Source organism: Orcinus orca, chromosome X (assembly GCF_937001465.1).
Source record: "Orcinus orca chromosome X, mOrcOrc1.1, whole genome shotgun sequence".
NCBI lineage: Eukaryota > Metazoa > Chordata > Mammalia > Artiodactyla > Delphinidae > Orcinus > Orcinus orca.
In genome coordinates this window covers 43,084,498-43,107,543 of record NC_064580.1, presented here as the reverse complement: position 1 = coordinate 43,107,543, position 23,046 = coordinate 43,084,498, and the positions used below count along the sequence as shown (strand labels likewise).

Here is a 23,046-nt window from a genome sequence, read left to right as displayed (position 1 = left end):
AGACCAGGGATTATAAGTAGCGCTCCTGTGCTGATGGAAGGAGGGCTCTGGGTCAGCACTAAGTGGGTGGGGATGGGCTCACCCTGCCCCAACACTCCTGGCCTCACCCTCTGGCCACTGTGGCTGGGGCCCACAGCACCTGCCTGGATGCACTAGGTCTTGCCTGCCTGGGAATGACTGGCACCACCTGGCCCTGCTTGCCCACCTTATCCAGACACACTTGGCTAGTCCATCTGGCTGCATCTCGCCCAGTCGAATTCATAAGGCCCTGCATATCCACCCAGAAAAGCTAGACTCCACCTCCTTACACTTAGAGGGCTCAGCCTGCCTTGTCCACCCTCCAGGACACACCTGCTACCCTGCTTGCCCTACACCATGGTCCCAGACAAGCCTCCTCTGCCCAGCCGCCCCAGCCCCTCAGACATGCTCCGCCCACCTTTCTGTCCCGCCCAGTCTGCCTAGTCTCTCCAGGCTCCACATGCCTGACTCTGCCTTCTTGGACACACTCTGTCTTGCCTTAAGGCTCCCAGCCCTGTGGGTCCCATGCGCTGCCAGGCCCTGCCCGCCTCCCAGACTCTCAGCCTCATATACCCCTCCCCACTTCCTGTACATACTCTGCTCTGCCTTACCTCTCACATGCTGAGCCATGCCAAGCCCTGCCCCTCCCCCACTTGCACGTGCCACGCTGTGCGCTGTCTGCCCTGACTCACTCACCTAGAAGAATTTGACAATCTTTATTCTGAAAACTACTCCTACCTGAACCCAGTAACGCCTACTAAAATATATACAAATGTTTTTAAATCTTTGCGTGCATTTGCACACACACGCAAATCATTACTCTCAAAGATTAAAAGAGCAAGCACACACACAAAGAATACACACGTTTTGGTTAAGACAGTTATCAACCAGAGAACACATACTAGTTTCGAGCTACAGATGCAATATTAATAAAAACTCACCCTGGCCTTAGTCTTAAAGGAAGTCTGAACACTTTCCAATGAATAAGCATCACACGGGGCACAGAGAAGTCGCGTTAGAAACAAAAGCCTTAACTTTTGAAAATTGAAAAGGCATTTCTAAACTCTTGGTAAAAAAAATAATAATAACGGAAATTAGAAAATACTTAGAGCTTAACGAAAACGAAAACAATACATACCCAACTGTGGTCTCAGCTGACAATATGAGAAGACAGAAAATAATGATCTGAGCGCTCAACTCAAATTCGAACAAGTCCCCATACTGCCTCCAAAGACACCCATTATCAACCCCCAAATCCCCTTCGATGACCCCGTCACCCACCCCTCCGTCTTCAAAGCCCGGAAAGCGCTACACGGAGGAAAGCTTCAAGGCAGCTGAGGTAAAAACGGCAGCAAAGCGACTTCCGGTCCGGTATCGACCTTAGCGCCACCCCTTCGCGAGAGTACTGTGTTTGCACTTGCTCCAGACCCTTAATATCCGAGCTGCTGTACAGCCCAAAGTTTGAAACAAATGGTTACAGTGAAACAATAGTTGAGTACACGCTGTTCTGTGCGCCATGAAGGATACACTTGTTTCTTTTGACACCAGTGCCTCCCTGTTTCACACATCAGGGTGATCTTCACCGCATTATTGTATGTGGCAGGAAAATTGATCCCTTTATCATTTCCGATTATTTTGAATAATTTCATATTCGTACCATTTTACTATCTGCTATTTCAGTCATGAGGTAGGCAATGAGAAAAACAAAGAAAAACAAGTAAATCAGCTTTTAGAAGTCGAGAAAGTAGAAAAAGATTTATGGAAAGGCAGGAAAATAGAAAGAAAAATGTAAGAAGGTAGTAATAAGTTCATATTTGAAATTTATACTTTATTACATAATCAGTAATAAAAAATTGTCAATGGGGTAAACTCTCCAGTTAAAGTCAGAGATTGTCATTTTGGATGAAAATTAACAAGTCTAGCCATATGCTGTTTATGCCAAACCTGGCAAATCATAAGGCTACAGAAACGTTTGAAATAAAAGGATGGAAGGAAATTTGCCAGGTACATGCTAATCAAAATAAAGCAAGGTCAATTATATTAATATCAGACTAAAAATACTAAGACAAAAAGTATTAATTGGGGTTCAAAGGGTCATTCTATAATGATTTGATTCACCATGAACATGTAAAAATCTTATATAATACATGATTAAATCCAATCTTATATAATTAAATCCAATCTTATATAATACATGATTAAAATGATGTAAAATGAAAATAAAGAAAAATATATTAGTAAAAGTAAAATAGAAAAAAACATTATCATTGTGAAAGATTACAATCACACTGCTCACCTTTCAGGACTCAGCTTTGGCATCACCGTCTGGGAAGCTCTCTCTGCTTCCTTTCCATCTGGATGACCAGCCTCTCTTTGAATGAATTTGTGGACATAATTATATAGCAAGAATGTTTCTTTTATTTTAATCTTGAAATTAAGAAGTAAATGGAGGCATTGTCTGAACCCCTCACACCTGTTTTGTCACACCCATTTTCCTCAACTAGAAATGAAGGCAGGGACAATGTTGGTCTTGCTCACTACTGGTTGCGCAGTGCCCAGCTTACACATGACACACAAGAGTGTCCAGTAGCTACTGATGATCAGGTGCCTTGCCTGGTGTTGTTGCAAAGTGGCAAATTACTGCAATTTATCTGGCTGCATATTATTCCTTGAAGATAAGAGCAAATAAATGCTGTAATTTACACTAGAGTTGCATCTAACTAATCATCATGTAGAAAAGCAAAGTTCAAAAATGTTAAGAAGTTGCTGTTAAGAAGCTATTGTCCTGGTTCGAGCCTAGCCTCTAAAGACAGTATCCTGTAATGGAATAACTGAGGACATGGAAGGAGACGTGACCCATGAGCCCCCCCCCCCCAGCAAACTGGGGGCTGGCGAATAAGCCAGAGCTGTGAACAGTCCTGAATGCTTTGAGCCCCCCGCCCCCACCCCGGCAAACCGGGAGCCTGCGAAGAAGCATTGAGTGCTTTGGGCACTGATCCATGAGATGTCCTCAGTATAATCAGAGTGGTGGGAACGCAAGGAAATGTCCTTGTGCTACTTCAGTATAATCAAAATAATGGTGGGAACTTTGTGCTGCTTTTGCGCTCAAGGACGAAGCACAGCATGTTTTCAAGAAAGCCAATTATTGCTTGTATAATTAATAAAAACATAGGTTGCTGCTTTGGCATTTCTGAAATGTTAAGAAAACAAGTCTTAAAATGTAAACGTAGATAATGCTTTAATAAAAGCTACCACAGCAGGACAGACGGGGCTGTTTTGCCTGAGCGAGCGGCAGCCCTCTACTGCTGTGCTTCGGCACAATTCATCTCGTGTGATGAGCTTACTTTCGGCCCTGTCATAAGATAAACTACAACAGTATCCCCTGCTAAATCTTCACAGTTTTTATCAAATCCAGTTTAGGGATTGGGGCAAGAGGTGAGAAATTCGAGCTGAACTAAGAAGTAGTCTGCGAGCTCTAAAGAAAGCATTACTACCTCTCTACGGCTGTGAATGTTTATAAGCACTACTTGTTTTGTCCCAGCTAAACTTTTAACTTCCCTTTGAGTTATTTTTCATCACCGTGGCTCATTCAAAGAATCTCGGACAGCGTTTTGCTCTTCACCTCTGACTTCAGACCTACTTCTCCAATATCTCCTGTCTCTTTACTGCTGATTTCTTTCATTCCCAGTTCCAAAGCCCTAGTTCAGGTTTCCTGTATTTTACATTATAATGAACTCCCACCTCTGACATGTGGCTGGCTAATCCATTTTGCCTCCAGGGTTGTCTTCCCAAAGGGCCACAGATGAAAAAATTATGTCACCATTCTCCTTGGGAATCTTCCCTGGATTCCCAGGGTATTCAGAATCAGTCCTCCACTCTGTGGTGTGCCCATCAAAGTTCTCTATGACAGGGCCCCACTTTCCTGTGATAGACAAATCCTCTTCCCAGGCCCTCCAGGTGTCAAACACTCAGGACATCCTGGATAGTCACTCTCTTGTCAATGCAGCATGGGCTTCCACATTCCAGGCCTTTGCTCAGGCTTGTCCTTCTCTTTTGCTTAGTCCTGCTCACCCTTCAAGACTCAGCTTTGGCATCACCATCTGGGAAGTTCCCTCTACTTCCTTTCCAACCAAGTGACCTGCTTCTCTTCTGAATGCACTTGTGGAAATAGTTATAATAGTGAGTGGTGTTCCTCTTATTTTAACCTTGGAATTATAAAGGATGGGGGAGAGTTGCCTGTACTTGTCTGTTTTGTATTTGTCTGCTTTTGCCTGTCAACTTTCTGCTTATCTTTCAACGTTAAGCTCAGGTGCCTGCCCCACTGGGAAGCCTTCCCCAAACCCCTTGCTCCTCCTTTTTCAGTATTCTCACAACACACCTGTCATTCTGCTTTGTGTCACTGTGTGGGTTGCAGGTTTCTCTCCTCTACTAGACAGTTAAGGCAATGCTGGAGTGTGAAGGACTCCCAGCACAGTGTTCCTACAACAGTTCTTGGTGATTCATATATTGGATGTTATAAAAACCAAAGTTTTAAGGTTTATTTTAAGAAATAGTCTTCACAAAGTGAGAGAGTGGCATGGACATATATATACTACCAAACATAAAATAGATAGCTAGGGGGAAGCAGCCGCATAGCACAGGGAGATCAGCTCGGTGCTTTGTGACCATCTAAAGGGGTGGGATAGGGAGGGTGGGAGGGAGGGAGACGCAAGAGGGAAGAGATATGGGAACATATGTATATGTATAACTGATTCACTTTCTTATAAAGCAGAAACTAACACACCATTGTAAAGCAATTATACTCCAATAAAGATGTTAAAAAAAAAAAGAAATGATAAAGGGAGTCCTGAAGGTTGAAATGAAAGGACAATAGAGAGTAACTTGAAGCCATATGAAAAATAAAGATCTCAGTAAAGGTAAATACATGGGCAATTATAAAAGGCAGGATTATTGTAACAATGCTGCATAACCACACTGTTTGTTTTCTACATGATTTAAGAGACTACTACATTAAAAAAAGCAATTATTAATCTAGAAGCTACTATTATTATAACTTTGGTTTTAACTCCACATTTTGTTATCTTCATAATTTGACAGGCTAATGCATTCTTTAAAAATTATTAGCTTAAGTTTTTGAACACACAATGTATAAAGAAGTAATTTTGTGAAATCAACAACTGAAAGAGGTGGGGATGGGGCTATTAAAGGAGAAATTTGTATATGGTACTGAAATTAAGCTGGTGTAAATTCAAATTAGAGTGTAATAACTTTAGGATGTTAAATGAAACCCCCATGGTAACCACAAAGAAAATTGCTATAAAATATACACCAAAGGAAATAAGAAAGGAATTTTAAAATTTCATTATCAAAAAAAAAAAAACCCAACAACTAAACGCAAAGGAAGACAGTGTTGCAGGGAAGGAGGGACAGAAAGCTAAAAGACATACAGAAAACAAATGCCAAAATGGAAGTAAGTCCCTCCTTATCAGTAATTACTTTAATGTAAATGGATTAAACTCTCCAATCAAAAGATAGAGATTGGCAGAAAGGATTTTTTTCAAAAAAGTGATCCAACTGTATGGGGTCTACAAGAAATTCATTTTAGATCCCCGAACACTAATAGGCTGAAAGTTAAAGTATGTAAAAGGTTATTCCATGCATAATAAACAAAAGAGAGCAGGGATGGCTATACGAATATCAGACTAATAAATTTTTAGTCAAAAACTCTTGACAAGAGACAAGGAAGGACATTATATATTAATAAAAAGTTCAAAACAGTGAGAATATATAACAATTATAAACATTTACATGCCTAATAACAGAACATCAAAATATATGAAGCAAAAATTGACAGAATTGAATGGAGAAATAGATACTTCTACAATAATACTTGGAGACTTCAATACTCTACTCACAATAATGAATACAACAACCAGACAAGAGATAACTAAGGAAACAGGGGACATGAACAACACAGTAAACAAACTCGATCTAACAGACATATACAGAACACTCTACCCACTACAGCAGAATACACATCCTTCACAAGTGTACATGGGACATATTCCAGGATAGACCACATGTTAGGCCACAGATTAAATCTCAATATTTTCTAAAAGTTAGATATCACACAGAGTATCTTTTCTAAAAACAATGGGAATGGGCATCATCAGAAAATGTATAAGCAACAAATGCTGGAGAGGATGTGGAGAAAACGGAACCCTCTTGCACTGTTGGTGGGAATGTAAATTGATACAGCCACTGTGGAGAACAGTATGGAGGTTCCTTAAAAAACAAAACATAGAATTACCATATGGCCCAGCAATCCCACTACTGAGCATATACCCAGAGAAAACCATAATTCAAAAAGACACATGCACCCAAATGTTCATTGCAGCACTATTTACAATAGCCAGGGCATGGAAGCAACCTAAATGCCCATCGACAATCAAATGGGTAAAGAAGATGTGGCACATATATACAATGGAATATTACTCAGCCATAAAAAGGAACAAAATTGGGTAATTTGTAGAGACGTGGATGGATCTAGAGACTGTCATACAGAGTGAAGTAAGGCAGAAAGAGAAAAACAAATATCGTATATTAATGTATATATGTGGAATCTAGAAAAATGGTACTGGTGAACCGGTTTGCAAGGCAGAAATAGAGACACAGATGTAGAGAACAAACGTATGGACACCAAGGGAGGAAAGTGGGGTGCGGGCGGTGGTGGGATGAATTGGGAGATTGGGATTGACATATATACACTAATATGTATAAAATAGATAACTAATAAGAACCTGCTGTATAAAATATAAGAATAAAATAAAATATTAAAAAAATAAAAGCAATGGGATGAAATTAGAGATCAATAACAGAAAGAAAACGGGAAATTTCAGAAATCTGTGGAAGCTAAACAACACACTTTTAAGCATCCAATGGATCAATAAAGAAATCACAAGGGAAATTAGGAAATACTTAGCGACAAATGAAAAAGAAAACATAACATACAAAAGCTTATGGAGGACTTCCCTAGTGGTGCAGTGGTTAAGAATCTGCCTGCCAATGCAGGGGACATGGGTTCAATCGCTGGTCCAGGACCATCCCACATGCCATGGAGCAACTAAGCCCATGCACCACAACTACTGAGTCTGCTCTCTAGAGCCCATGAGCCACAAATACTGAGCCCACACACCACAACTACTGAAGCCCATGCACCCTAGAGCTCACATACCACAACTACTGAGCCCGCGTGCTGCAACTACTGAAGCCTGGTGCCTGGAGCCCCTGCCCTGCAACAAGAGAAGCCACCACAATGAGAAGCCTGTGCACTGCAACAAAGAGTAGCCCTTGCTTGCCACAACTAGAGAAAGCCTGTGCACAGCAACGAAGACCCAACACAGCCCAAAAATAAGTAAAATTAAGAAAAAGAAAAGCTTATGTGACACTGTGAAAGCAATGCTAAGGGATAATTTATAGCTATAAACACATAAAAAAACAAGAAAGATCTCAAGTCAACATCTAACTTTACAACTTAAGGAACCTGTAAAAGAGGAAAAAATTAAATCCAAAGCTAGCAGAAGGAAAGAAATAATAAAGATTAGAGATAAAATGAAATAGAGAATAGAAAAGTGATAGAAAAGCAACAAAACCCAAAGCTGATTCTTGAAAAGATCAACAAAATGGATAAACATTTAGCTAGATGGACTAAGAAAGAAACAGAGGATTCAAATTATTAAAATCAAAAATGAAAGTGAGTACATTACTACTGATTCTACAGAAATAAAAAGAATTAAAAGAGAGTACTCTGAGCAATTGTATGCCAACAAATTGGTTAACCTAAATGAAATGGACAAATTCCTAGAAAAACAAAGCCTACCAAGACTAAACCATGAAGAAATAGAAAATCTGAAGAGACCAATAATTAGTAAAAAGATTGAATCGGTAATCAAAAATCTCCCAAGAAAGGAAATCTCTGGGCCTAATAGCTTTCCCAATGAATTCTACCAAACATTTAAAGAAAAACTAACATCATTCCTTCTCAAGCTTTTCAATAAAAAATTGAAGAGTAGACAATGTTTCCTAATTCGTTCATAATTCATTCATAATCAGCCAGCCTTATGCTGATCCCAAAGCCAGACAGACACTACAGAAAAAAAAAAATCCATCACAGACCAAAATCCCTTATGAACATTGATGCAAAAATAGTCAACAAACCAAATTAACAGCATATTAGGATTATACAACATGATCAAGTGGGATTTATTTCTGGAATGCATGGTTGGCTCAACATGAAAACTGAACAATGTAATACACCAACTTAACAAAATGAAAGATCGAAAAGCCAAATGGTCATTTCAATTGATGGAGAAAAAGCATTTGACAAAATTCAACACTCTTTCATGATAAAAAAAAAATCAACAAACTAGGAATTGAAAGAAACTACCTCAACATAGTAAGATTGATGTATGAAAAACCCACAGAAAATACCATACTCAGTGGTAAAAGACTGAAAACTTCCTCTAAGGTCAGACACAGAGCAAGGATGCCCACCTTTGCTACTGCTATTCAAAATAGTGGAAGTCCTGACCAGAGCAATTAGGCAAGAAAAAGAAATAAAAGGCATATAAATTGGAAAAGAAGAAGTAAAATGATCTCTGTTCACAGATAATATGCTCTTATATGTAGAAAACCCTACATTCCATAGAGACACCAAAAAAAAACCCTGTTAGAACTAATATACAAATTCAGCAAAGTAGCAAGACATAAGGTCAGCACACAAAAATCAGTTGCATTTGTATGCACTAACAATGAACAATCCAAAAAGGAAATTTATAAACCAATTGCATTTATAATATCAAAAGGAATAAAAATATTTAGGAATTAACTTAACCAAGGAAGTTAAAAGACTTGTACAATGAAAACTACAAAACATTTCTGAAAGAAAATAAAGACAGAAATAAATGGAAAAATAACCCATGTTCATAGATTAGAAAACATAGGTAAGATGTCAATACTGATCTAGATTCAATGCAATCCTTATCAAAATCCCAATTTTTTTTCACACAAAAAAAATCCTAAAATTCATATAGAATCTCAAGGGACCTTGAATAGCCAAAACAATCTTGAAAAAGAAGAACAAAATTGGACGACTCACAATTCCTGATTTCAGTCTTACTACAAAGGTACAGTAATCAAAACAATATGGTACTGGCATAAAGACAAACATATAAGCCAATGGAATAGAACAGAAAATCCAGAAATAAACCCTTGTATATATGATCAAATGATTTTTGAGAAGGCTATCAAGACTATCAAGGCGATCAGTACTATCAAGGCTATCAGTGGGGGAAAAACAGCCATTTCAACAAATGGTGCTGGGAAAACTGAATATCCACATGGGAAAGAATGAAGTTGGATCCTTACCTAACACCATGTTAAAAAAATAATTCAAAATGGATCCATGACCTAAATGTAAGATCTAAAACTCTAAGAACATAGGGCAAACACTTCACAACCTTAGATTCAGCAATGGTTTCTTGGGTATGACACCAAAAGCATAGGCAACAACAACAACCAAAAAAATTTGACAAATTGAACTTCATGAAAATTAAAAATTTTTGTGCATCAAAACACACTATCAGGGCTTCCTTGGTGGTGCAGTGGTTAAGCATCCACCTCCCAATGCAGGGGACATGGGTTCAAGCTCTGGTCCAGGAAGATCCCACATGCCGTGGAGCAACAAAGCCCGTGTGCCACAACTACTGAGCCTGCACTCTAGAGCCTGCAATCCACAGCTACCGAGCCCACGTGCCACAATTACTGAAGCCCGCGCCTAGAGCCCAGGCTCCGCAACAAGAGAAGCCACCACAATGAGAAGCCTGTGCACCGCAACAAAGAGTAGCCCTGGCGTGCCACAACTAGAGAAAGCCCACGCACAGCAGCGAAGACCCAATGCAGCCAAAAACAAATTAATTAATTTTTAAAAAGACACTATCAATAGAGTGAAAAAGGCAACACACAAAATGGGTGAAAATAATTGCAAACTGTATATCTGATAAGGGATTAATATCCAGAATATATAGAGAACTCCTAAAACTCAACAACAAAACAACCCAATTAAAAAGTGGGCATGGGACTTCCCTGGCAGTCCAGTGGTTAAGACTTTGTGCTTCCAATGAAGGGGTCACGGGTTCAATCCCTGGTCAGGAAACTAAGATCCCGTAAGCTGCACAGTGCGGCCAAAAAAAAAAAGTGGGCAGAGGACCTGAATAGACATTTTCCAAGGAAGACACACAGATGGACAACAGGCACATGAAAATACACTCAACATCACTAATTGTTAGAGAAATACAAATCCAAACTACATGTAATACCGCTTCACACTAATTAGCAGAGCTACTATCAAAAAACAGAAAATAACTAGTGTTGGCAAGGATGTGGAATAATTGGAACCCTTGTGCACTGTTAGTGGGAATGTAAAATGTACAGTCACTAATGAAAAAAATATAACAGTTTCTCAAAAAATTAACAATGGAACTACCATATGATCCAGCAATTCCACTTCTGGATATATATTCAAAAGAATTGAAAGCAGGGTCTTAAAGAGATATTTGTCCTCCCATGTTTATAGCAGCTCTTAGAAAGAGCAATAACTCCATTCTGCTCCTACCGGTACCGGGAATGTGGTCTTTTCAAGTCTGCCACTGAACTGGGGAGTTGGGGGTGGGAGTAGGGAAAGTTAAAATGCCACAGAACTTGCTGTTCGTACTGAGATTCAGTATATGTTCTTGATTAAATGCTTCCCAGGTAACTGAAAAACTTTGGTTGATTTCCAGAGTTGTGAAAAAGTTGATTTTGACAATATTGTGCCAGTTTTTTCATTGCTTTTATGGAAGGGTGAAATTCCAGGGATCCTTACTCCTCCATCTTTGCTAATAGTGCTCCCTTTTATCCTTTTTTACATCTTTAGGACCTGCAGTGATTTCACCTCTGTCATTCTTAATCTTAGTGACTAGTGTCTTCTCTCTTTTTTTCCTGATCATTCTGGTTAGAGGTTCCACAATTTTATTGATCTTCTCAAAGAACTAGCTTCTGGTTTCATTGATTTCCTCTATAGATTTTCTGGTTTCTATTTCATTGATTTCTGCTCTGATCTTTATTATTTCCCTTCTTCTAATTACTTTAGATTTAATTTGCTCGTACAGCTTTTGTTTCTTAAGAAGGAAGCTGAGATTACTGCTTTAAGAGCATTCTTAATTTCTAATATAAATGCTTAGTGCTATAAATGTACCTCTAAATATTTCTTTAGCTGAATCTCCCTATTTTTATATGCTGTGCTTTCATTTTCATTTAGGTCAAAATATCTTATAATTTCAAGTTTTATTTCTTCTTTCATCTACAGATTATTTAGAAGTATGTAATTTAGTTTCAAAACATTTGGGGATTTTCCAGGGATCTTTCTGGTTTTGATGTCTAATTTAATTCAGTTCTGGTCCCAGGCCATACTTTGTATGATATGAATACTTTTAAATGTATTTGATTGGTTCCATGACCCTGAATATGGTCTATCTTGGTAAATGGGTTACATGTGCTCTTGTAAAGGAAGTGTAGTCTGCTGATATGCTCTACAAATGTCAATGAGGGCAAGTTGGTTGATAGTGTTATCCAAGTCTTCTATATCCTTACTTCTTCTCTTCTGTTTACTTATTCTAGTGATTATTGAGAGAAGGGTGTTGAAATATTGGACTGTAATTGTGGATTGATTTATTTCTCCTTGCAGTTCTATCAGGTTTTTCTTGACACTTTTTGAAGCTCTGTTATTAGGTCCCTAAACATTCAGGATTGTTATGTCCTTTTGGTGAATTAACCCCCTTATTATTACAGAATGAACCTGTCGAGAGAAAAACTGTGACTCTAAGAGTACTTAAAGATTTTACTCAACGGATGTGCATCAGTTAGAAACTTAAGAACGATAAACTTCCCAAGCTGAGGCAGGATTAATTTATGTAGGGCAAGAAGGGCATATGACTGTGGTCTGTCCCAGGCTGCAATTTTTCTTATCTGTAACTGCTGAAAATTTGTGGTTCGAACTGTTGAGGGACTGTTCCAGTTTTCCATGCCTTCTTCTCAGGATCATAGGTGCAATCTCATGCCTGCAGCTTTCAGAACAGTTTTTTTGAAACCTGTTTCTGTCATTCTTAAAGTTTTTCAAAGTTCAGGAGAAGAGGAGATTGAAAGAAGGAGGAGGGAAGAGAGAAGGGGAGATCAAGATGGCAGAGGAAGAGGATGCAGAGCTCACCTATACCCACAAACACATGAAAAATACATCAACGTGTGGAACAATTCTCACTGAAAACAAACTGGAGACTGGCAAAAAGGCTGTAAAAATGATCCACACAGAATCAGCTAGGAAGGGAAGAGAAGCAATCAGGTCAAGACCTGCACCCCTGAGAGGGGGCACAGAAGATGAAGGGGACTGCACAGGCTCAGAGGTCCTCCCTGGGGAGTGAGAAGTTCAAGCCACATATTGAGCACCCAGCCTTGGGGTCTGACACGGGGAAGACAAGAAACTGGAGCTGGTTTGAAAACCAGTGAGACTAATAGGAGGGCTGTAAGAAACCTACACACCACTCATGAAGAGCATGCACATGCTTGCTTACTCCCCGGAACAAGGGTGGGGAAGCATATTGAAACTACCCAGGACTCTGGCTGGTTTCCCATGACCAACCCAGCATGTGACCCAGCCTGAGCTAAGCCTCTGCTCTGGCCCCACTTGCTCCATGGTGCAGCTCTGCATTAGGGTGAGGGCTACCATGGCAGAGGGGAGTGCGCAGTTGTGAGGGACCGAGCTGGCTCAGACCCAGCATGGCATCTAAACAAGGTGAAGGCAGCCATTGCTGGCACTTGCAGGAATGGTCCAGAACAGTGACTGGTGCTGGTACTGCTACAGCCTGTGCCCTGACCCACACCAAGCACCTGCTCCAGCTCCTCTTGCTCCAGTACTGCTCCCCTTTGGGACAAGGGTGCCCGTGCTGGGAGACGGGAGAGCACACACTTAGAGGGAATGGAGCCAGCTCAGACCAGACTCTTAGGACTTATGCTCCAGCAACTTAGGACCCACCCCCACCCCCACCCCCAACAGGGTGGTGTTGGCCACTGAGCAGAGGAGAAGCCCTAGACCACATCTGGCCCTGGCTCTAGCCCCTCCATTTCCAGCCCCACCTTCTACCAATGTGATAGCTACCAGCACACTCTGGGGGAAGATGTGATTCATGCTCACTTCAGATCCAGCTCTCCCATCAAAGCCACTGGGCACATGAAGACAGTATTGTGATGCTCCCACACAAGGACCCTCCTTCAAGATTGGTATAGGTAACTATTTCACCTAATTTCATAGAGACAGAGGAAGTTAAGCAAAATGAGAAGGCAGAGGGATTTTTTCAGATGAAAGAACAAGAGAAAACCCCTGAAAAAACAACTAATGAAACAGAAATTATTTATTATTATTAAAGAGTTCAAAGCATTAGCAATAAAATGCTAACCGAATTAAGGAAACAGATATATGAACACAGTGAGAATTTTAACAAGGAACAAGAAAATATTAAAAAGAAACAGGCAGAACTGAAGAATAAAATAACTGAAATGACAAATACACTAGGAGGAATTAACAGCAGACTAGGTGATACAGAAGAACACATAACTGATCTGGAAGATAGAAAAATGGAAATCACCCAATTAGAACAGCAGACAGAAAGACAAATGAAAAAGAAAACGAAAGCAACATACGAGATCTACGGGATAATATAAAACGTGCCAACATCCGCATTATAGGGCTTCCAGAAGGAGAAAAGAGAGGAAAGGGAATTGAAATGTATTTGAAGAAATTATGGTTGAAAACTTCTGAAACCTAAAGAAAGAAACAGATATCCAGGTACAGGAAGCACAGAGGGTCCCAAGCAAGATGAACCCATACAGACTCACACCAAGATATATCATAATTAAAATGGAAAAAGTTAAAGATAAAGAGAGGACTCTAAAGGCGGCAAAGAAACATGGAGTCAGTTACAAGGGAACCCCCATAAGGCTCTCAGCTGATTTCTCTTCAGAAACTTTGCAGGCCAGAGGGAGTGGCATGATATATTCAAAGTCCTGAAAGGGAAAAACCTGCAACTTAGGATACCCTACCCAGCAAGATTACCATTTAGAATAGAAAGAAAGATAAAGAATTTCTCAGACAAGCAAAAGCTAAAGGAATTCAGCAATATTAACCTCCCTAAAAGAAATATTGAAGGGTTTTCTCTAGAAAGAAAAGAAGCAAGAATCTATTGGAAAGGCAGATATATAAAAGGATTGATGATCACTTAAATAAGCCAGTACATAGATTAAAAAACATCAAAAAAATTTGTAAAAGCAATTGTAACTACAATTAACAGCAAAAGGATAAGCATGAACATGTAAAATAGAACATCAAAATCACAAAATGTGGGGGAGGGAAGTAAAAAATGTACATCTTTTAGAATGTGTGTGACCTTAAATGATTATCAGTTTATAGCAAGTAGATACAATTATGGGTCAACATATATGAATCCCACGGTAACCACAAATCAAAAATCAACAATAGATACACAAAAAAACAAAAAGAAAGGAACTCAGGCATACTACAAAAGAAAATCACCAAACCACAAAAAGAAAAAGAAATGAACAAAAAACTACAAAAAAATGAGAAAACAAGGAATTAAATGGTAATAAATACATACCTATCAATAATTACTTTAAATCTCAATGGACTAAATACTCCAAACAAAACAGGGTGGCTGACTGGATAAAAAAACAAGACCCTTCAACATGCTGCCTACAAGAGACTTCAGGGTGAGAAAACACACACAGAATGAAAGTGAGGGGATGGAAAAAGTTATTTTGTGCAAATGGAAATGACAAGAAAGCAGGGCTAGCAATACTCGTATCAAAATACACTTTAAAACAAAGGCTATAATGAAAGACAAAGAAGGGCATTATATAATGATAAAGGGATCAATAGAAGAAGAGGATACTACACTCGTTAACATATATGTGCCCAATACAGGAGCACCTAAATATGTAAAGCAAATACTGACAGACATAAAGGAAGAAATTGACAATAGTACAATAAGAGTAGGAGACTTTAACGCCCCACTGACATCAACGGGCAGATCACTGAGACAGAAAATCAATAAAGCAATAGAGGTCCTAAATGACACAATAGACCAGTTGGACTTAATTGATATCTACAGGGCACTACGTGCAAAGAGAGCAGAATACACATTCTTTTCAGGTGCAAATGGAACGCTCTCCAGGATAGATCACATACTAAGTCACAAAACAAGCCTCAACAAATTTACGAGGATAGAAATTATTTCAAGTATCTTTTCTGACCACAAAGGCACAAAGCTAGAAAATAACTACAGAAAGAAAAAGGGGGAAAGAACAAACACGTGGAGACTAAACAACATGCTATTAAAAAAAAAGTCAACAAAGAAATCAAAGAGGAAATCAGAAAATACCTCAAGACAAATGAAAATGAAAACACAATTTTCCAAAATCTGTGGGATGCAGCAAAATCAGTTCATAGCAGTACAGACCATTCTCGAGAAATAAGAAAAATCTCAACTAAACAACCTAGCTTACCACATGAAAGAATTAGAAAAAGAAGAACAAACAAAGCCCAAAGTCAGAAGTAGGAAGGAAATAATAAAGATCAGAGAGGAAGTAAAAAAAATAGAGATAAAAAAACCAAAAAGGTAAATGAAACCAAGAGCTGTGTTTTAAAAAGGATAATGAAACTGATAAACTTTTAGCCAGGCTCACAAAGAAGAAAAGAGAGAGGACCCAAATAAACAAAATAAGAAATGAAAGAAGAGAGATAATAATGATATCACAGAGATTAAAAAAATCATAAGAGAGGGCTTCCCTGGTGGCGCAGCGGTTGAGAGTCCGCCTGCCGATGCAGGGGACACAGGTTCGTGCCCCGGTCCGGGAAGATCCCACATGCCATGGAGCAGCTGGGCCCGTGAGCCATGGCCGCTGAGCCTGCGCGTCCGGAGCCTGTGCTCCACAATGGGAGAGGCCACAACAGTGAGAGACTCACGTACTGCAAAAAAAAAAAAAAATCATAAGAGAATACTGTGAACAGTTATATGCCAACAAATTGGACAACCTAGAAGAAATGGAAAATTTCTAGAAACATACAGCCTGCCAAGACAGAGTCAAGCAGAAACACAGTTTGAACAGACTGATCACTAGAAGTGAAATTGAATCTGTAATTAAAACATATAAAACTTCCAGGAGGACCTTCAAGATGGCAGGGGAGTAGGACATGGAGATCACCTTCCTCCCCACAAATACATCTAAAATACATCTACACATGGAACAACTCCTAATGAACACCTACTGAACGCTGGCAGAAGGCCTCAGACTTACAAAAAGGCAAGAACATCTCCACGTGGCTGGGTAGGGCAAAAGAAAAAAGAAAAAAACAGAGACAAAAGAGTAGGGACAGGACTTGCCCCTCTGGGAGGGAGCCGTGAAGGAGGAAAAGTTTCCACACACTAGGAAGCCCATTCACTGGCGGAGATGCGGGGTGGCGGGGCGGAAGCTTCGGAGCCATGGAAGACAGCGCAGCAACAGGGTTGCGGAGGGCAAAGCAGAGAGAATCCCGCACAGAGGATTGGTGCCAACCACCACTCCCCAGCCTGAGATGCTTGTCTGTTCAGGGCAGGTGGGGGCTGGGCACTGAGGCTCAGGCTTCGGAGGTCAGACCCCAGGGAGAGGACTGGGGTTGGCTGCGTGAACACAGCCTGAAGGGGGCTAGTGCACCACAACTGAGGGAGTCTGGGAAAAAGCCTAGGCCTTCCTGAGAGGCAAGAGACCATTGTTGCAGGGTGCTCAAGGAGAGGGGCCATCCCACCATAGGAGCTTCTACCTACATGCACTCACAGACGGCAGGGCATCACCCATGCGAGCCGCAGCTGCTACCTAGGATCCCAGAGGCGGGCGCGACGGCTGCCGCTGCTGCTGCCGAGGGTCCCGGGAGCAAGTGCAGGTCACTGCCCACACCTTCCTGGGAGCCTGTGCTGCCCACCACTGCCAAGGGTCCCATTATCTGGGGCCAACTTCCCTGGGAGAATGCATGGCATGCCTCAGGCTGTAGCAACTTCCTGCTGGCCTCTGCCACTGCAGGCACTCCCCCCACACCCCAACTGTGACAGCTGTATCCCTCCCTCTCCCCGGCCTGAGTGAGCAAGTGAGCCCTAATCAGCCTCTGCTTTCACCCCTCTTGGCTGGGCAGGAACAGATGCCTGAGGGTGGCTGACAGGCAGAGGAAGGGCCAAAACCAAAGGTGAACTCCAGGGGCTGTGCGACCAAGGAAGAGAAAGGGAAATCTCTCCGTGCAGCCACAGGAGCAGCGGATTAAACCCCTGCAATTGGCTTGGTAAAACCTGAATCTGTGAAATATCTGAAGAGAAAACGAGTGTTCCCACAATCGAGGCTGTGGACTTTGGGGGCAACTGTGGACTTTGGAGACAAGTACATGCAGGAGTAAGGCCAGATCAGAGTCTGAGCTGGCCCCACAGTGCCACAGCAGGTCCAGAGACCTACCTAGAAGTATTGGAGGACCATTGTTTGGGGGTGCGCAAGGAGAGGGGATTCAGAGCACCGCCTAAACGAGCTCCAGAGACGAGCGTGAGCCGCAGCTATCAGTGCGGACATGAGAGATGGGCATGAGACGCTAAGGCTGCTGCTGCAGCCACCAAGAAGCCTGTGTGCGAGCACAGGTCACTATCCACACCTCCTCTCCGGGAGCCTGTGCAGCCCACCACTGCCAGGGTCCCACGATCCAGGGACAACTTCCCCGGGAGAACACACAGTGCACCTCAGGCTGTTGCAATGTCACGCCGGCCTCTGCCACCACAGGTTTGCCCCGCATTCTGTACCCCTCCCTCCCCCTGGCCCGAGTGAGCCAGAGCCCCCTAATCAGCTGCTACTTTAACCCCATCCTGTCTGAGCGAAGAACAGACACCCTCAGGCGACCTACACGCAGACGTGGGGCCAAATCCAAAGCCGAACCCCAGGAGCCGTGCAAAAAATAAGAGAAAGGGAAATTTCTCCCAGCAGCCTCAGGAGCAGTGGATTAAATCTTCACAATCAACCTGCATCTCTGGAATACCTGAATAGACAACGAATCATGCCAAAATTGAGGCAGTGGACTTTGGGAACAACTGTAGACTTGGAGTTTGCTTTCTGCATCTAATTTGTTTCTGGTTTTATGTTTATCTTAGTTTAGTATTTAGAGTTTATTATCATTGGTAGATATCTTTATTGATTTCGTTACTCTTCCTTTATATATATATTTTTTCCTTTTTCTCCTTTTGTGAGTGTGTATGTGTATCCTTTGTGTGATTTTGTTTGTATAGCTTTCCTTTTACCATTTGTCCTAGGGTCCTGTCTGTCCGTTTTTTTTTGCTTTTGGTTTTTTTTTTTTAGTATAGTTTTAGGGCTTGATATCACTGGTGGATTTGTTCTTTTGGTTCGGCTGCTCTCTTCTTTCTTTCTTTCTTTTTTTAAAAATTTTTAATATTTTTTTATTTTAATAACTTTATTTTATTTTTTCTTTCTTTTCTCCTTCCTTCCTTTCTCTCTTTCTTTCTTTCTTTCCTTCTTTCTCTCTCTCTCTCTCTTCCTCCCTCCCACCCTCCTTCCCTGCCTCCCTCCCTCTCTCTCTCTCTCTCTTTCTTTCTTTCTTTCTTTCTTTCTCCCTTTAATTCTGAGCCGTGTGGCTGACAGGGTCTTGGTGCTCCAGCCAAGTGTCAGGCCTGTGCCTCTGAGGTGGGAAAGCCGAGATCAGGACATTGGACCACCAGAGACCTCCCAGCTCCACGTAATATCAAACAGTGAAAGCTCTCCCAGAGATCTCCATCTCAAAGCTAAGAGCCAGCTCCATTCAACAACCAGCAAGCTACAGTGCTGGACACCCTACAACTAGCAAGGCAGGAACACAACCCCACCCATTAGCAGAGAGGCTGCCTAAAATCATAATAAGGTCCCAGACACCGCAAAACACCACCGGACACGGTTCTGCCCACCAGAAAGACAAGATCCAGCCTCATCCACAAGAACACAGGCACCAGTCCCCCCCACCAGGAAGCCCGCACAACCCACTGAACCAACCTTAGCCACTGGGGGCAGACATCAAAAACAACAAGAACTACGAAGCTGCAGCCTGCAAAAAGGAGACACCAAACACAGTAAGTTAAGCAAAATGAGAAGACAGAGAAACACACAGCAGATGAAGGAGCAAGGTAAAAACCCACCAGACCAAACAAATGATGAGGAAATAGGCAGTCTACCTGAAAAAGAATTCAGAGTAATGATAGTAGAGATGATCCAAAATCTTGGAAATAGAATGGAGAAAATACAAGAAACGTTTAAAAAGGACCTAGAAGAATTAAAGCGCAAAGAAACAATGATGAACAACACAATAAATGAAATACAAAATTCTCTAGAAGGAATCAATAGCAGAATAACTGAGGCAGAAGAACGGATAAGTGACCTGGAAGATAAAATAGTGGAAATAACTACCACAGAGCAGAATAAAGAAACAAGAATGAAAAGAATTGAGCTCCCAGCCCCGCCCACCCCGGCGGGTGAGCAGACAAGCCTCTCGGGCTGATGTTGAACTATCCTTGTGTCTCTGGAATAAACCCCACTTGATCATGACTTTTTTTTTTAACATCTTTATTGGGGTATGATTTCTTTACAATGGTGTGGATCATGACTTCTTTAGAACTACAAGCTCCTGAACTGCTTTCGTCCACTGATCTTCTTTCTAAGTTACAAGAGAAGACAGCTTTACCAAATCTTTTATTTCAAAACATTGAACTTCTGTTTTCCACCTTCCAAGGGTTTCCAGAAAGGAAGCAAAACCACAGACTTGTCAACTGTCAGAGTTTAGATACTTCAAGTTCTGAAAGTGAAGCAGAGAGTGAACCAGAACAAGTTTCTGGTTACAACAGACTACTTGCCACATTAAAGGATGTTTCCAAGGAAGATGAGGAGGAGGAAGAGGAAGAAGAAGACAGTGTTATAGATGAGACAGAAATGAATCTTGAAGATGGCGATAGTGACATCAGTGTGGAGGAAGAGACGGCAGTAGCGTCTACTGACATGCAGAAGAATGCGGCCTTACCTGCTGACCCTAAGGGAAAAGATGGGCACGGGCCACCTGGCACATCAGAGGAATCCCCAGAGGAGTTTACAGATGCAAAACATGAGTCACTCTTCAGCCTAGAAACCAACTTTCTCGAAGAGGAAAGAGAAGGCAACTGTTCTCTGAAAGCATTACAAGATCCATTTGCACAACATGTAAACAAAGAACTGAAAGAAAAAGAAATCCAGGCTGTTGCCACAAATCCCAAAACTACCCACCAGCTAAAATGGCCCATCCTGGGCCAGCTTGTCTTTTCATCCAGGTTTCAACAGTTGGAAACCGGAAACCTTTAAACCCCCAAAGGACATTGACTTAAAGTCACTTCATCTCCAGAAGCCTCTGGAATCCACCTGGATCAAGACCAACAGCCAGTTCCTCTCTGGTCCCCCAAATTCAAGTAGCCCCTTCACACCCCTCCAGAAAGAGCTCTTCTTAATTATGAATTCTTACCGGGACCTGTTCTACCCAGAAAGGACTGCCCTGAAGAATGGGGAAGAGATCCGCCACGTGTACTGCCTGCATGTGATAAATCACGTCCTCAAAGCCAATGCCCAGGTGCTTACCAACAACAGCAGGTGCCGAAGCCAGAAACTTGGGGTGGGTGATGATGATGACTTCAGGGACCAAGGGCTAACGAGGCCCAAGGTGCTGATAGTGGTGCCATTCCGGGAAGCTGCTTTGCGGGTGGTACAGCTCTTCATCAGTCTTCTTGAGGGCGACAGCAAGAAGAAAATAATTGTAGGCAACAAAAAGAGGTTTAATGGAGAGTATGGCTCAGATCCCGAGGAGAGACCACCCAACCTGCAGAGGCCTGAGGATTATGAAGCTGTATTTGTCGGCAACATCGATGACCACTTCAGGACTGGAGTGGCAATACTGCAGAGAAGCATCCGACTTTATGCCCCCTTCTATTCGTCAGACATCCTCATTGCCTCCCCTCTGGGCTTGAGGACCATCATTGGTGGAGAAGGAGAGAAGAAGAGAGATTTTGACTTTCTGTCTTCTATTGAGCTTCTCATCATTGATCAAGCTGACATTTACCTGATGCAGAACTGGGAGCATGTCTTGCATTTGATGAACCACATGGACCTACTGCCCTTGGACTCACATGGGGTGGACTTTTCTCGAGTGCGCATGTGGAGCCTCAATAATTGGTCCAAGTACTATCGTCAGACGCTGCTGTCTGGGGCCCTGCAGGATGCCCAGATCAACTCTGTGTTCATCAAATACTGCGTCCATGGGCAAGGCCAGGTGGCTGTGAGGAACGTCCCGATGACAGGCTGCATCAGTCATGTCCTGGTGCTGCTCCCACGTGTCTTCCAGAGGATGGAAGCTGAAAACCTAGCTTCAGTGATTGATGCCAGGTTTAACTTTTTCGTCAACAAGATTTTGCCTCAGTATCGTGATGCAGTCATGTCTCACACGCTTATCTATGTCCCCTCCTACTTGGACTTTGTGCGTCTCCGAAATTACTTCAAGAAGGAGGAACTGAACTTCACTCATATCTGCGAGTGTGCCCAGAAGTCTGGTGTCTCCAGGGCCAGACACTTCTTCCTTCAAGGAGAGAAGCAGTTCCTGCTCCTCACAGAGCGCTTCCATTTCTACAAAAGATACACAATAAAAGGCATCAGGAACCTGATTTTCTATGAACTGCCAACATATCCCCACTTCTACAGTGAAGTCTGTAACATGTTGCAAGCCACCACCAGAGGAGAGGAAGCTGCCTGGACCTGCACTGTCCTCTACTCCAAGTACGATGCCCAGAGGTTGGCTGCTGTGGTCGGGGTCGAGCGGGCTGCACAGATGCTGCAGTCCAAGAAGAACGTCCACCTCTTCATTACTGGAGAGAGATGAGAATTGGTTGGACAGGAAATGGTGTTTGGTGTGATATGTCATGCTTGGTTCTGTGTCACTTGGACCTGATTCTGATCACTTACACAAAGAAGGGCTGCAACAAGGAAGGAGCACCAGGCAGGTTCTTATCAGATACTTCTTTCTTTTCAGATCATATATACCTGAAAAGTTCAGTGTAAACCAGATTTTGGTAAAACCCATCTTTCAGAGGTCAGGGGAGAGCTCATGGGACTCTGAGAAGTTGATAGAAGGAAACTTCTACTTGTGAATTTTTTTGGACGCCATAAATTCTTTTGTTGTGACTTCACCTCTAATTTATTACACTTGGTAAATTCTTAAAAAAAAAAGAACGAAAAGAATTGACTCAATCTACACTACCAACTCTGCAGGGGTAGTGTGAAAGCAGCATAGACAATATGTAAACAAATGAGTGTGGCTGTGTTTCAATAAAACTTTATTTATAAAAACTGGTGGTGGGCCAGATTTGGCCTATGGGTTCTAGTTTGCTGATCCCTGATATAAAGAACTCTTAAAAATTGAGAAACATGGGCCTAAAAACCTCATTTTGAAAATGTGGGAGCAACCTAAATGTCCATTGACAGATGAATGGATAAAGAAGATGTGGTACATATATACAATGGAATACTACTCAGCCATCAAAAAGAATGAGATAATGCCATTTTCAGCAACAGGGATGCAACTAGAGATTATCATACTAAGTGCAGTAAGTCAGAAAGAGAAAGACAAACACCATATGATATCATTTATATATGAAATCTAAAACCTGACACAAATGCATCTACGAAACAGAAACAGACTCACAGACGTAGAAAACAGACTTGTGGTTTCCAAGGGGGATGGAGGGTGGGGGAGGGATGGAGTAGGACGCTGGGGTTAGCATATGCAAGCTATTATATATGGAATGGATA

At 41.8% G+C, this 23,046-nt stretch overlaps 2 protein-coding genes across 2 annotated transcripts in view; both read left to right on the top strand.

Moving 5' to 3' along the window:
- The window catches only part of LOC125963073 (U3 small nucleolar RNA-associated protein 25 homolog), a 153,118-nt gene that overhangs the window by 61,126 nt on the left and 68,946 nt on the right, over nucleotides 1–23,046 (top strand). The gene's annotated exons all lie outside the window — the stretch shown is intronic.
- LOC125962907 (U3 small nucleolar RNA-associated protein 25 homolog) lies at nucleotides 1,283–22,584 on the top strand. Its single transcript, XM_049704498.1, is given in 4 exon segments — nucleotides 1,283–1,389; nucleotides 19,958–19,996; nucleotides 19,998–20,538; nucleotides 20,540–22,584. Coding segments are annotated over 4 exon segments (2,265 nt in total). The 3' UTR covers nucleotides 22,118–22,584.